The 16,496-nt window shown below is 39.2% G+C and overlaps 1 protein-coding gene across 1 annotated transcript in view; it reads right to left on the reverse strand.

Annotated features, from left to right (window-relative positions):
• DNAH7 (dynein, axonemal, heavy chain 7) overlaps window positions 1-5,865 on the reverse strand; it is a 333,441-nt gene extending 327,576 nt beyond the window's left edge. The window contains exon 1 of the mRNA XM_011952066.1: window positions 5,788-5,865. Within this exon, the coding sequence (XP_011807456.1) occupies window positions 5,788-5,865 (78 nt within the window). The remainder of the gene's footprint in view (window positions 1-5,787) is intronic.
• Window positions 5,866-16,496: the final 10,631 nt, after the last annotated feature.

Genomic DNA, 16,496 nt, shown 5'->3' on the forward strand with positions numbered 1-16,496 from the left:
GAGCCAGGTGTGGTGGTGCATACCTGTAGTCCCAGCTACTTGAGAGGTTGAGGCAAGAGAATCACTTGAACCTGGGAGGCAGAGGTTGGAATGAGCCAAGATTGTACCACCACACTCTAGCCTGGGCAACAGAGTGAGTTCCTATCTCAAAAAAAAAAAAAGAAAGAAAGAAAAAAGAAAACAAAATAACAATTTTGATCCATAAAGCAGATAATGAGTTGTGCTTTTGGCCCGTTGTCAATTTATTGCCTCTCAGCTCCAAATCTACCCTTTTTGCCCCCTTTTGGGATATCTGACAGAATCCTAAAATGTTTCTCCTTTGATAACCAGCATAATATCATGAAGGGTACTAAAGGGTTACAGTAAGAGGAAGAAGCTTTCTTCCTGGTTCCAGTGCTTTTTCTCATGGCTCCCATGGTGTGGCTGCCAGCAGTCAGCATCCTCATCCATGGGCACCTTCCCTGCCTGTGGTGCGAGGCTGACCCAGAGGCAGACACCCGCCAGCAAGTTTCACTGGCATCCTGGTGGGTGATGTGAAAGTTGTCAGGTTCAAAATGGAGTCACTGTGTCAAACCTGACAAAATGGAGCCAGAAAGGTCACAAAGAGAGGGTTCTCATATACAATTTGCCTGAACAGAAGCTATCACAAGGACAGCTAGTAGCAGAAGGACAGCTAGCTGCATATACAAGAATAATTGCCCGATACACTGTCTCATAAGCCCAATCCAAAACTGCAAGGGCCTAACTATCACTCCAAGATCACAAGTTCTACCTAGGAACTACTGACACTCACCAATCAAAACTCGCCAGCTCTTGTGAGTGTGCTTCCATCTAGGACAGGATGTGGAGCAGAGTATTCTAAGAACGTTTCAAAGAGAAAAAGGGTGGAAGCTAAGCCTTAAAGCACACCTGGATCTCCACAGAGAAGAACAGCAAAAAACTTATCAAAGTCAGAGGGTGCATCAAGAATTGGAGTCAAAATGTCAATGGCAGGCTTTGAGGCTGCGTTGGAGTGGATGGGGAAGGTAATCCATTCCCTAATTCAACAACGGTTTACCAGCTCCTACCATGTGCTGGGCTCTACTTAAGATACTTAGTCTATAGTCATGGAAAGGACTAAGTCCCTCCGCTTATGGAGTACACATTCTAGAGGAGGTACAGACAGTTATTTCAGAACAGACCCATAATGTAACCTCAGAAAGTAGTATGTACAATGAATAATAATAAAACAGTGTGAAAGGATAGAGAGGGAAGGAGTGGAAAAGTGCTAGGTTAGACAGAGTTGTGAGAGCCTCTCTGCAAAGGTTATGTTTGAGTAGGAACCTGAATAAAAGGTAAGGGAAGAACAAACTAGAGCTAGACAAGTGGGTGTTGTTATATTATGGAGAACATGGGTTTCGGGACTTGACTGGCCAGGCTGGCAATAGAGAGCCATTGCAGTCTCTTTTTAGGGTGACCTTTAGTCTCAGTTTGCTGAAGACAGGCCCAGTTTACACCTTTAGTCTCAGTTGGCCCAAGCATAACTAGTAGAACTTTCACTCTCAATGGCATCTCCGTTTAGATGATAAATTATATTGCTATCCTGTTTATGATGCAGAGACATACAAAAGGCTATTTCATAAATGGTTCTGATGATAGGAACAGGATACATGAGAAGCAGGGGACTAGAGTCAGCAGTGAGGCTAGTTTAGCAGCTTTTTAAGAATGACACAGGCAACAGGAGACATGGGCCTGGATTTACAGAAAATGTTTGTAACAAAAGGTCGCCTCTACCTCTCTAAGGCATTGCTCTGATCATACTGCTCTCTTGTTCAGAAACATTTTCAAGCCCCCTATTGAAGTAGGCACAACTCTTCTTGGTTTCTAAAGCCCTCCTCAATATAGTCCAAACTATTTTCCAGCCTCTCTTAGCTACTTTGTAGCCATATGATTTGTGTGGCCAGTGAAATGTAAGCACAACAGGAAACACAGTTAAGAGCTAAAGGGACAGGCAGTTAAGAGCTGGTGTGCCTCCTCCATCACTATCTCACACCCATGGAGCCCATGTGTTCCCACTGGCATAGCTATAAGATGGAGCACTACCTGACCCCCGTCAGACTTCATGTGAGCAAGGCCTAATCTTTTTTGGGTTAAGTCTCTGAGATTTCAACTTCCGTTTGTTTTGTCAGCTAGTATTAATTACCCTATCAGAGCCACCAATAGGTTCCAAAATATATCCCCACTAAAATCTAGTCCTTTCTTTAAGACCAAAATCGAAAAAGTTTACATTTCATTTCTTAACTCCAACCGTTAAGTACTCTCCTTGCATTCTTTACTGTTTAAACTATTTTTGGTCGGACATGATAGCTCACTGGTCCAAAAGCACAAAAGTAGACAATATAAAGAAAAGAAATGGGTAGGAAGTCATATATCAGGGAGCAGGGCAGATTCTAGCAAGCTAGAAACCACACACCTGGGTAGGGATTCAACAAGTACTATTGGGCTCATGCCTGTAATCCCAGCACTTTGGGAGGCCGAGGCAGGTGGATTACCTGAGGTCAGGAGCTCAAGACCAGCCTGGGCAACATGGTGAAACCCTGTCTCTACCAAAAATACAAAAATTAGCTGGGCGTGGTGACCCATGCCTGTGGTCCCAGCTACTGGTAAGGCTCACGTAAGCCCAGGAGATGGAGGCTACAGTGAGCCATGATCACACAACTGCACTCCAGCCTGGACAACACAGCAAGACCCTGTCTCAAAAAAAAATTACAAAATGGTTAACCATGCCCTAAGAAAAGGATAACTAAAGATAAAAGAAAGGAAAGGAAAAGAAAGGAAAGAGTGCAATGAGCTTCAGACAGTACTTTTTGAAATACAAGCACCAGATTAGGGGAATGTTTCATACATATACAATGCTGTAACCCAAATGTTTCTGGTTTCTACAATTGCCATTGGGCTACACAACGGGAAGGGAAATATGAGCACAACATTTTCAAGCTAACAGGTGCAACAGGTGTTCTCAGAGTTGAAGCCTTCCTTTTGGGGAGAATGAGGGTGTGGCAAAGGCCTGAGAAGAATGCAGTTATAGATGACAGAGAGGAACGGCTCTGGGATATCTAGTCCAAGTGCCTTGGAATTTTCACATCAGGGACAGAGGTAATCTGAATGACATCTATTGTACTGGAGTCACTACAAATATCCAAAACACCCTATGTAACCCAAGCCTCCTATACAACCACCTCATCACTGCCACCACTCTGACTTTTTAAGATCTCTGCATCGTCCATTCTGTTGCTGAGCTATTTCTCCAAGTCTCATCACCACTCTAGGTGAAGAAAGGTAGTGAGGACTTTAATGTTTCCTTCTTACATTGCAGGGCAGAATATGTATCTCAGAACATTTTACAAATAGTGCTTCTCTAGCTAACCAAGACAAAGAGCCACACATGTGTCAGAAAATCATCTGGCAAATGATGCCTCACATCCTGCTGGCCTCACCTTGGATTCCAGATATGGCTGCAGTAAACAGTTCTGTACTAACTTCTCATACCAAGAAAATATCTTTTGCGGCCGGGCGCAGTGGCTCAAGCCTGTAATCCCAGCACTTTGGGAGGCCGAGACGGGTGGATCACGAGGTCAGGAGATCGAGACCATCCTGGCTAACACTGTGAAACCCCGTCTCTACTAAAAAAAAGAATACAAAAACTAGCCGGGCGAGGTGGCGGGCGCCTGTAGTCCCAGCTACTCGGGAGGCTGAGGCAGGAGAATGACGTGAACCCGGGAGGCAGAGCTTGCAGTGAGCTGAGATCTGGCCACTGCACTCCAGCCCGGGCGACAGAGTGAGACTCTGTCTCAAAAAAAAGAAAATATCTTTTGCAGCCGGGCACAGTGCTTCATGCCTGTAATCCCAGCACTTTGGGAGGCCGAGGGGGGCGGATTACCTGAGGTCAGGAGTTCGAGACCAGCCTGGCCAACATGGTGAAACCCCGTCTCTACTAAAAATACAAAAATTAGCCAGGCGTGGTGGCATACACCTATAATCTCAGCTACTTAGGAGGCTGAGGCAGGAGAATGACGTGAACCCGGGAGGCGGAGCTTGCAGTGAGCTGAGATCTGGCCACTGCACTCCAGCCCGGGCGACAGAGTGAGACTCTGTCTCAAAAAAAAAAAAGAAAGAAAAAAGAAAATGTCTTTTCCATTCTGCAGTGGAATCCTCTAATGCTATAGTATGGGACTCTAGGAAGAGCCCACTCTGCTCACACACATGAGCAACCAGAGAGGATGGGAGTCAACATCCCCAGGAACAATCTTTCACCAGTACAGGATGAAAGATGACAGATAAATGCTATTCCTTGACCCTTCTCAGGTGATCAATTCCAGGAAGCATTCTATAAGCTCAAAGGTCATGGCAGGACATACCAGTTGCCTACTGATAGCCCATGGTTGTATGGCTTTTCCTTCTTCCTAGTTTTACTCTCCTCAGTCTCTTATTATTGCTTCTCAAATACACTATGTGCTCACAAGCCCTTGTTTCAGATACCTCGTGCACAGGAAAATAGGCTAGGAAAACATGTAAGTCAGTGCTCTTTCATTTCCATCTGCCCTTTCATTGTTCAACTCTAATCTTGTTCCATAAAAGATTGAAGACTCATGGGAGGGATATGAATGAGGTGTGCAGAAAGGGTGAGAATCAGGTCACCAGATCACAGGGGCTGAGAGCCACCAGTGCCGGTTTCAACTACAGCATTCACCTCTAGAAGACTGAAGATCTATAATGAAAATCACTCTACGTCTTATTTACTGCTGGAGAACTTATACCCACACTCTACGTCTTAATTACTGCTGGAGAACTTATACCCAGGAACAAACTTTAATATTTAAATAAAAATGTTTTAATGAATGAATGTTTTTAAATATCTCTTAAAAAATCTAATTTCTTTTAAAAGACATAAAACTCAAAGGATACGGAAGGAAAATTACAAGAGCCAGTCAAATATGAGCACAATATGAGGTTTTAAATCAGCCAACAAAAGCATTTCAGACAATTACATGCCTTAGATTATTCAACTCAGCCACTGAATATTTACTCAGCAAGTACATTTAAATTTAACACACCAAAAAAAACTAATACCATTTTTTTCAATTTTAAAATTTGTCAAATTTTTTAAAAGAGAAAATATCTATTATTTCAGATTTTCTTATAAACTAGAAACAAGATAAATACTTCTTTGCAGAACTAAGAAAAAGCTTTGATTCTATTTTGTAGAAACTTTTGGTAATCTTGGTATTGTCAATACGAATAGTACACAATTAAAACATGTACTTTGAAATGTCCAAGATCATACACTTAAAATTTTCACCCACGTTTGTTTCAAAATATTAGTAATCATCTCCGCATAAAGCAGTCCAGATTCCATTACACAGTTTATGCTGAGCTCTTAAAATATGTTTCAAAACAAATAATATTTGAATTGAAACTCCACTTAAACTCAACTGTAGAAGTTATAATAGTTTAACTCAACAGCATTAAACTCAATATACCTAGACAGCAAATTTTATTCTGTAAAATCTAACCTGTACCCAACCATTCTGTACATACTTGAAAATTACCGCCTATAGTTATTTTATTGATATTATTCTCTCTAAACTATGTATTTCATAGAATTTCTCCATCAGAAAAGAATCAAATGGAATTTAAAATTGTATAAAATTTAAAATCAGAAATTCAGTAACTTACTTTCAAGTTTGAAAAGCAGTAAACAAACATTATTATAAAAGAATAGAGTATGATGGTATATTGGTAAATTACCATAGACAGCTGTGGTAGAAATCTTACTGGTATCTTGGGTTTTTCTTTGCTGGACAATTTATCCTGTATGAAAAACATGAAAAAACAAAACTGTTTACTCCGTTAATGCTAAAATTGATTCACTCAACCAAATTTTAGTGTTTATTATGAGCATACATCATCCAAAATATTCTAAAACATATTGTACAAATGGCATGATCTTGTATACAGAAAATCTTAAATAATTCATCAAAAAATATTAAAACTAGTCAATGAGTTCTTGTATCTAGCTAGGTTGCAGGACACAAGATCAATGCACAAAAGTCAAATGAATTTAGGATGTGCCAGGAGGGCAATGCATCCCAATTCCACAGGGAGAGGGCATGGAAGTTCTGCACCCAGGACCCTCCCAGGCCTCTCCCCATGTGTCTCTTCATGTGGTTTTTCCTGATGTGTATCCCTTATAATAAAACAGTAATCATAAGTATTTTAAAAATCAATTGTATTTAATACAAAATTGAAATTAAGAGATGATTCCATTTACAATTGCAGGAAATGGAATAAAAGACTTAAGAATACATTTAACAAAAGAAGTGTAAGACCTATATAATGAAACCATAAAACATTATTGAAAAAAAATAAAGTTCTTAATAAATAAAAGGACAACCCATGTTCATGGATTGGGAGACTAATATTGTTAAGATGCAATACATCCTGAAAATATTCTACAGATTGAACACAATCCCTATCAAAATCCCAGCTTCCTTTTTTGTAGAAATTAACACATTGATCATAAAATTAACATGGAAATGTATCAAGAAGAATCAATCTTGAAAAAGAAGAACAAATTTGGCAGACTCACACTTCCAGATTTTATGACTTACTACAAAACTACAGTAATAAAGACTGCATTGTTCTAGCATAAGGATAAACAGAAATCAAGAAAATAGAATCAGGAGTTCAGAAATAAACCCAAACATTTACGGACAATTGATTTTTCATGAGGGTTCCAAGACAATTTAATGGGGAATTGGGCATTTCTTCTGGGAGTCTGTCTGAATCTAATTTATTCAAAACTTACTTGGCCCCACCTCCCTTCTCTATAACTAAAACTTCATTTTTTTTTCCTAGAATGGTCTACTTCCTAAGGTGAATATGTATTCTGGTTTTTCTCCCCCAGCAAGTTGCCGTAAGCAACATTTGAACCTCTTAGCAGTAACCTTAAGAGAAAAGTGCTAATCTCCTTTGCAGTAGAGAATAATTCCATGGTAGAAGTTTCATCTAGCTGAGAGGAAGCATTTGTGGAAAATGACAATCTGATCAATAAAGCAGATAACATGAGTTGTGTTTCTGGCCAGTTGTCAATTTATTGCCTCTCAGCTCCAAATTTGCCTTTTTTGCCCTCCTTTGGGATATGTAACAGGACATTATAACATTTCTCCTTTGATAACCAGCATATCGTCATGGGTGCCAAGAAGCACTGTAAGAGGAAGAGGCTTTCTTTCTGATTCCAGTGTTTTTTCTCATAGCTCCCATGGTGTGGCTGCCAGCAGTCAGCATCCTTGTCAATCTATGGTGTGAGGCTGACTCAGAGGCAGACACCCTCCAGCAAGTTTCACCAGCATCCCTGTGGGCAGTTTTCTACAAGTTTCACTTACATCACAGAGGGAAGACTTCCTTTCAAACTTTCAGGATCCCAGTAGGTGGTTTTCACCTCCTAGCCCAGACCTGCATCTCCTCAGCAAATTTTTTTTCCACCCACTGGGCCACAGTCATACTTTCTCCCACAAGGGCTTAAATCTAAAGGCTTTGGGAAAGGGATGGCTCTTCTCTTTGAGCAGAGTTTCTGCTCCCTTAACATTCTGGTTAATATTAAAACTATGTTTCCGGCAGGGCACAGTGGCTCCCGCCTGTAATCCCAGCTCTTTGGGAGGCCAAGGTGGGCAGATCACGAGGTCAGGAGATCGAGATCATCCTGGCTAACACAGTGAAACCCCGTCTGTACTAAAAATACCAAAAAAAAAAAAAAAAAAAAAAATTAGCCAGGCATGGTGGCGGGCGCCTGTAGTCCCAGCTACTCAGGAGGCTGAGGCAGGAGAATGGTGTGAACCCGGGAGGGGGAACTTGCAGTGAGCCAAAATTGTGCCACTGCACTCCAGCCTGGGCGACAGAGAAAGACTCCATCTCAAAACAAACAAACAAACAACGAAAACTATGTTTCCATTCAATAAAGAGAGATGGCTTGGAGCAGACTATTCAAAAAAATACTTCACTCACGGTCTGTCCATTATCCCCTAAACTCTCTTTTCCAAAATAATGAGGTTATTTTCAATGTACATGTCCTCCATTCACAGATAATCTCTCTTTTCTCTCTCAGTCTAAAGATTTTCTGCTTATCTCTGGTGTCGTTTCCCCTATAAAAGCCGGGGTGGTATTTACTTTTATTTCTATTACTTGGCTTTTACTACATTTTTCACTACAACATCTTCCAAGTTTGTTCCTTGAGCACTCTCCCTTAGACCTAGAGGGAGTGGCTGCTCCTTACATCTGCTATTCCTCTCTTCTTTAGAACTGTGCTGTCCTATGCACTAGATCCCTATAGCTACTGATCACTTGAAATGTGGCCCTTCTGAAGTGAGCTGTGTTGAAATATAGATTATGAAGACTTACCACAAAAAACCAAAACATGCAAATTATTCCATTATATTAGTTTGCTAGGGCTCCCATAACAAAGTACACAGACTGGGTGACTTAACAGAAATATGTTTTCTCAAAGTTTGAGATCCAGGTGTCAACAGGGTTGGTGCTTTCTGAGATCTCACTCTTTGTCAAGATGGCCATCTTTTCCCTATGTCTTCATATCATCTTTCCTCTGTCATGTCAAATTTCTTTTTTTATAAGGATACCAGTCATTTTGGATTAGAGTCTACCATCACAAGCTCAGTTTAACTTAATCATCTCTCTAAGGGCTCTATGTACAAATACAGTCATATTCTGACATTCAGCAGGTAAAAATTTCAACGTATGAATTGGGGGGACACCATTTAACCCATAATACTCATTATTAATTATTTACATTGGTTACAGTACACTTTATATTTCTTTCATTGAGTGCCAAGTGTTGTTCTAGGACATCTACATCTCATTTAATTTTCTTAAAAACTCTACAAAATAAGTAGTGTTGTACCACTTTTGTGCCTATTGTATAGATGAGGACTTCATTTATAATGTAGTCTCTGCTCTCACAAAACAAACATTCTGGTTAATATTAAAACTATGTTTCCATTCAATAAAGAGAGATAGCTTGGAGCAGAGTATTCAAAAAACACTCCACTCACGGTCTGTCATTATCCCCCAAACTCTCTTTTCCAAAGTAATGAGGTTTATTTTCAATGTACATGTCCTCCATTCATAGATAATCTCTCTTTTCTTTCTCTGTCTAAAGATTTTCTGCTTATCTCTGGTGTTGTTTCCCCTATAAAGGAGGAGGTAGTATTTGCTTTTATTTCTATTACTTGGCCTTTAATACATTTTTTCACTCAACTACTAAAGGACATTGTTTTTGCAGCAGCAATTTGAAATTCTCTCTTTCTCTAATGTGCTTTTTGTTCTCTATTATTTTCACTAGTATGCAAACATGTTAAAATCCCATCTGAAAAAGTATCAGCCTTAATCCTATATTCCCCCTAGCAACTGCCCGATTTTTCTGCTCCCAATGTCTCCAGAATGTTCTCCAGTGAAGTATTTAATCCTTGCACACCACTCTCATCAAGAGGTCTGATTACCTCCACAATGCCAAGTCCTGTGGTAAATTCTCAGGCCTCACTTTACTCAATCTTTTAACAGTACTTTAACACAGTTGATCACTGTCTCCTTCTTGAATACTGTCTTCACTCAATTTCCAGAATGATTATATTTTTTATGCTCTTCCTAACTTCCTAATGAACACTTTCAGATTTTTCATTGACAATTCCTTCTCATTTTTTAAGTTCATTTTTTAATTTACAAATAAAAATTGTATACATTTATGGTATACAATGTGGTGTTTTGATATATGTATAAATCATAGAATGGCTAAATCAAGCTAATTAACATGTGCATTACCTCACATACTTACTTTTTGTGGTATGAGCACTTAAAATCTACTCTAATAGCAATTTTCAAGGATATATTTTTATGAAGTCTAGTCATCATGATGTATAATAGACCTCTTGATGTTATTTCTCCTGTTCCTTCTCATTTTCTGATCTTCATGTGACAGATATCCCTCAGTCCTCAGGTATGTTTCCTTTCTAATTGACCTGATCCAGTCCAAATATTTTAAATATTATCCATATACTGGAATCTCCCAAATTTATCTCCCCAGGATTAACCTTTATCCTAAGGTCCCCATTCCTATATTTGATTTTTGCTATCTCCACTCAGAGGTCAAATAGACACCTCTAACTGAACATGTCCAAAATATTGCTTGATCAATAAATTCCCACAAACCCTACCAGAACTTCCCCATATTTTAGTAAACTCAGTAAATGGCATCACCATTAACACCATTATTTAAGCTAAAATCCCTGGTACCATCCTTGATTCCTCCCTTTTTCTCATATCATACATTTAATTCATTAGCAAACCCTCTGAGCTTTACCTACAATATATATCCTGGATCTAACATCTCACAATATCCATTATTATTATAACCATGGTCTAAGGAACTGGAAAGAAAGCGGAGTGTGGAAAGAGAGATCAGGTGGAGAAAAAGAAAGAATGGGGGATGAAGAAGGAAAGGAGAATGAATCTTGATTATATCATGTATCTGTTACATACCTGAATCTATTCTGATGTCCATTCTCTTAGACTTCCCAGTTCAGCAAACCAAAAAAAAAAATATGTTTTATTTTTTGGAGTTTGAGTTCCACTGTACTTACTTGCAATAAAAAAAAGCTTCTACTCTTGGTCATCAGTCTCAATGACTTAAAAATATACATGTGACTAAATCTACCTAACAGCCTAGTCTCTTAGTTGCTTAACCTCATCTGTAACCTTGTCTTCCGCTTCATCTCTGCCAACCACTTTCATGGCAACCCCTCTAGGATCTTATCATTAAATATGGCAGCTCTTGTGAAATCTTGATTTTAAAACATTCTTTTCTCTGATCACCACATCCTTTGCTTCCAGCAAGTATGATCTGACGCCCTCCTATATTTCTTTGTTTTGATTGAGACCTCTAATATCAAAGCTCCTTCTCAGTATATCTCCCTCTTATCTTCTCTTCCTCCTTGCCCAGTTTGGATTCTACAGTCCATAGTCACAACTATACCTTATCAAATACCCTCAACTCCCTCTGGTACATACTTAACTAAACCATAATCCCGTTGGAATTCAACTACTTACCTTCTCTATGCTTGTACCCAAGTAGGTATATATTGCTCGAGGAAAATCACATCTCCAGTCCCACTGGATTCACTTTAAGTGCATGATTACTAATCTCTGATATTCAAAACTTTTGAGATTTCTAATAAATTTGGTGTCCTAAGTTTTATAATGACCTATCTCCAGAGTTTCTCACACATCATCATTTTAATACTTGAGAATGCCTCCATCTCCCTGTAACTAAGTCTACAGACCTACTTATGATCACACCTTTATTGTTCTTCTATCCTTCATCTACAAGCAGTTGGGGACCCCATCGCACCTACGATCACAGACCAATCCCTCCATCTCCTTTCACTTTATTGAAGACAGTGCTTTTCTGATAATCCCTTCTTCCTTGAATTAGCAATGCCTCCCTTTATACTACAGAACTCCCATCAACATTCAAATAAAGAATGTTCATTTTTATTTTTGTTTTATATGTTACATTTAATCAGCATCTGCTGTTAATGGCAGCATGGTTTGGTTTTTTTTTTTTTTTTGAGATGGAGTCTCGCTCTGTCGCCCAGGCTGGAGTGCAGTGGCCGGATCTCAACTCACTGCAAGCTCCGCCTCCTGGGTTCACGCCATTCTCCTGCCTCAGCCTCCCAAGTAGCTGGGACTACAGGCGCCCGCCACCTCACCCGGCTAGGTTTTTGTATTTTTAGTAGAGACGGGGTTTCACCGGGTTAGCCAGGATGGTCTCGATCTCCTGACCTCGTGATCCGCCCGTCTCGGCCTCCCAAAGTGCTGGGATTACAGGCTTGAGCCACCGCGTCCGGCGGTTTTTGTTTGTTTGTTTGACGCAGAGTCTCATTCTGTCACCCAGGCTGGAATGCAGTGGCGTAATCTCGGCTCACTGCCATCTCCACCACCTGGGTTCAATCCATTCTCCTGCCTCAGCCTCCCGAGCAGCTAGGATTACAGGCGTGTGCCACCACACCGGCTAACTTTTGTATTTTGAGTAGAGATGGGGTTTCACTATGTTGGCCAGGCTGGTCTCGAACTGCTGACCTCAGGTGATCTGCCTGCTTCAGCCTCCCAAAGTGCTGGGATTACAGGCATGAGTCACTGCACCTGACCAGTTTGGTTCTTTTTAGACACTTTCCTCCTAGGATCTACAGTTTGCTTCTATTATCCACTACAGAAGGCCTGTGCTGATACTGCGATTGGATCGTTAATTCTTGCCATCATGTGACCTGCTGCCACTAGAACTGCAGAATGTTTCTAACTAGTTCAACATATTGGGTATCAGGGAGTGGCTTCCTCTGACTCCCAGGTTGCAGGAATTTCTTAATTCTGGAGATGCTGCTGATTCCTGTTTAAAATGCCTTCAGCAGAGGGAAATGAGAAAGAACAGAAGCACTGAGTTCTTCTATCATTAAAACAGCTTCTAACAGTTGTATGTCTGCCCAATTGAATTTGTTGCCAACGAGAAGATCCTCTCCATGTTCTTTCAAAATCTTTTCAAAGATGGCCAAGTACCGAGTTTTAGCTTTCTTCATGACTGAGCAAGGTTCTCCTCTTTTTCCTCAGTGGGCCAGTGCCATCATCATCATCAGGTCCAGGGTGCCCTCAGCACACATGTTGATCCCGACTCTCTCCTTCAGGTCCTTCCCACAGACATTGTACTTAGCAGCAAGGTAGCTGAGGATGGTTGTAGTCAGTGTCAGCATCATTCCATCAATTTCAAGCAAAGACACTTGGCCAAAAAGCAGGCATCTATCCTTCTGCAACTTTTCATATTATTATCTTGTTTCAATAAATTCTTCTTCAAACTCTATTCCAGCTGCAGCCAGCAGCCAGAAGACTGACTCCATCCTGCCCCTGACACCAAAGTAGTTGAGCTTGGGTTTGGCTGCCATGACTCCTGGCTCAGGGTTTTCTGTTCAGCTATCTGGAAGCTCCAAGAATGTTTATTTTTAAAAATAAAAGAGGCCAGGTGTGGTGGCTCATGCCTGTAATTGCAGCACTTTGGGAGGCTGAGGCAGGCGATCATAAGGTCAGTAGTTTGAGACCAGCCTGGCCAATATGGTGAAACCCCATCTCTACTAAAAATACAAAACTTAGCTGAGCATAGTGGCAGGCACCTGTAGTCCCAGCTACTCAAGAGGCTGAGGCAGGAGAATGGCGTGAACCCAGGAGGTGGAGGATACAGTGAGCCAAGAGCGCACCACTGCACTCTAGCCTGGGTGACAGCGAGATTCCATCTCAAAATAAATATATAAATAATAAAAAATAAAAGGAAAACCTTCTTTGATTGTGCTTTCCGCTCCAATTATCACCCAATTAATTTATCTGTTTCCTGTACCAAGATTGTCTGTGTGCACTATCTATATTTACTCACGTCTCATTCTCTTCAAAATTAGGAATATTTCAAACGTACAGAAAATAATATCATGAACACTTGCGTATCTTCAACCCAATTCTTTGCCATCCTGGAATTTTGTGTTTATCATTCTTAAGCAAATTTTTACTGCACTTATTACTACATATGATTGTCAAACAACCTAAGATATTGTTACTGCATGATTTTTAATTTTATATAAATGCCATCACATACAATTTGTATCCTTCTGCAACATGCTATTTTTTAATATTATGTTTTTGAAATTTATCCCCATTAATACACATTTCTCAATGATTTTCACAGCTGTATAGTACTCTGTGAGCATAGTACAATGTATCCATTCCATTCCCTAGCAAATGAACATTTAACTTATTTCCTATGTTTCTCTATTACAAAAGATGTCTCAGCCAACTCCTTGGGCATGTATTTTAGTACAAACACACACAATTCTTAGGCATGTATCTCATATATACACACATATGTATGTGTGTATATATAACATAAATATATATGTGCATCTGTTTTTGTCCCTTTAATTCAATTGGTTTATTATCTGTAAAAAAAAAAAAAAAAACAATTATTATATTGCCTAACTTACTATGATTCCTGATAGGTCTTGAAATCTGTAGGGCAATTCCCTCCACTTTACTGTTCTTAAAAATTATCATAAACAATATGGATCTTTTCCTACCATGTGAAATTTAGGATCTACATTGCATAAACTTTTTAGGACAATGACAGGAACACATTGAATACTGAGTCTTCTCTCTTTTGAGCACAATATATTTCTTTACTTATTCAGATTCTGGGAGCATATCCTTCAGAAACATTTTGTAGTAGTCTTCATAAGGGTGTCATATGTCTTTTTTAGATTTATTCTTAGGTATAAATATTTTAAATGAAAAATTCATCTTAGGACCTCAACAACTGTTAATCCAACTGCTTTATGGACAGGGAACTGTCTATGAAGATTGCATCCATTTATGATAACGTCTGTGATGGTTGTACTCTGCCTCAGATCAAGTCTTTACCCTCTTCTTCCTGCTCTGTGCCTGGGAGGTTGAATTCTACAGATGGACATCATCTGTGCCCTCAGTTCTCTGACTTCTGATAGGGATTAACCAAAAAAGTCACCAGGAGGAGACTGAAGAGCAGGAGGATAGAAAGTTGAGGATATTTGTTTCCCAGTCTTTCCTATTCTCTGTAGTTCTGATAGTGGCTGAATTCTTCCAGACCTCAGCTCCTGTCAGGAAGCTATCATTCAAAGTATCTAGCACTCATCAGGGTCTGAGAATAATGTTCAGTTTCAATGACCAATCAGGCCTAACCATGGTAATGGCATCCTACTGTCCTACTGCTGTTAATCCTTGAGTGTCTCTTTATCCCTCATGGTTCCCTTAACCTTACCAACACCTCTACAAATGGTCTTTTTATAATTGTTCTTCAGTTAAGTCCTTTTGAGTATGCCATCTGTCTTCTGTTAGGATCCTGACTAATATAATTTTACATTCTAACTTAAAATTGCTAAAGAGTCTAGGTCTTCCTTAAATAGTCTGGCTTTGCATTTTGTTTTTACTTCGCTGATTTTCACCTACTTGACTACTGGAAGAGATGTCATAAGCCTGGTATAGCTCAAATATTAACTATCCTGATCAAATGACTAGAATCTATAAATGTGTCTGGTTAAATCAACAAAAACCTCTCAAAATTTAGTAGTACTGATTTAAATATACTTGTCAATTGTTGCATGTTTGAGTTGCTAAAGTTATCACTATGCTGTTGGTCTCATATCTAACTTTTTTCATTCTTTCCCCTTTTTAAGCAATGACACTTTAAAAACACGATGAAGGAAAACGGAATGAGCATGACATCGTATAAACACAAATTACTTGATTCCATAACTAGAAAAAGTGCTGGGGTAGAAAAAGACTGACAGCTTTTTCCTCTTTTCTGCCCACAATCTGTAGTATATCTGTGGGGAGCTTCCCGGTCTTTGGATATTTGTGCTTTTAAACCTCTGAAAGTTTTTCAACTGATACTAAAAATGCCTTTTAAAGTTTTAACTCATTTTAAAAATGAAATGAGCAATTGCAAAAGATTTATATTTCTTCTAACTACCTAATTTAAGAGAAAAGCCCAGACTGCTATTCCTAAAAAATTCCATGTCACTCTCAACCTTCCACTAATGAGATGAATATGTTAAAATCTCCTTCAGCAAATATGATTTTACCACCTGCTCACTCTCTCAAACTGAATGAATATACAAGTAAATGTCACATAAAAAATGGCATTTCCAAAAGTTTAATCCATTCTGTTTTAGGTTAAAATATAAAAACTTTCATCCTTCCAAAGGAAAACTACACTCTAAATTAGCATAAATGAAAGTCTCAAGATTAGTTTCTAAATTACAAATCAACCAGTGATAGAGGGCCCTCTGCTGTTCAAAAATAGTAAGTGGAAAATGGAAATCATGTCCATTCTTTTAAGATCCCGCGGCCTCTTCAATTAGGAGGGGGAGTGAGAGACCAGAGTGTCATTTCCCAACATTACTTTTATAAAGATGAAGTAAAATTTAGAACTTAACGGCTGATTGGTTTTTAGTGGATATTTTTTAGTCGTAGATGGGTAAGTTAGGGGAATTGTGAAAAATAGCCATTGAGAAATGCCATTGGAAACCTGATAGAAGTGTATTTTAAACTCTAACAACGTAGGATATGGTTCAAGATCTGACCAAAGACTAAATTTGGGCAAGAAGCAAAGAAGCTGCTCAATATATAATAATGGTGACGATAACAAATGTTATTTTTAAAATCTGATCACATTAATATCACGTAGAAAAAAATTACTAGTAAGAGGTATTAAACAATTGCTCAGTGTTTTTGGTTACTTGTATCTGAATTCTTTGTTTTTTGCTTGCTCATTTACTCTTTTATTATTAATACCAATACTAATTATACTTTAGCATATGAATCAA

Source organism: Colobus angolensis, unplaced genomic scaffold (assembly GCF_000951035.1).
Source record: "Colobus angolensis palliatus isolate OR3802 unplaced genomic scaffold, Cang.pa_1.0 Scaffold330, whole genome shotgun sequence".
NCBI lineage: Eukaryota > Metazoa > Chordata > Mammalia > Primates > Cercopithecidae > Colobus > Colobus angolensis.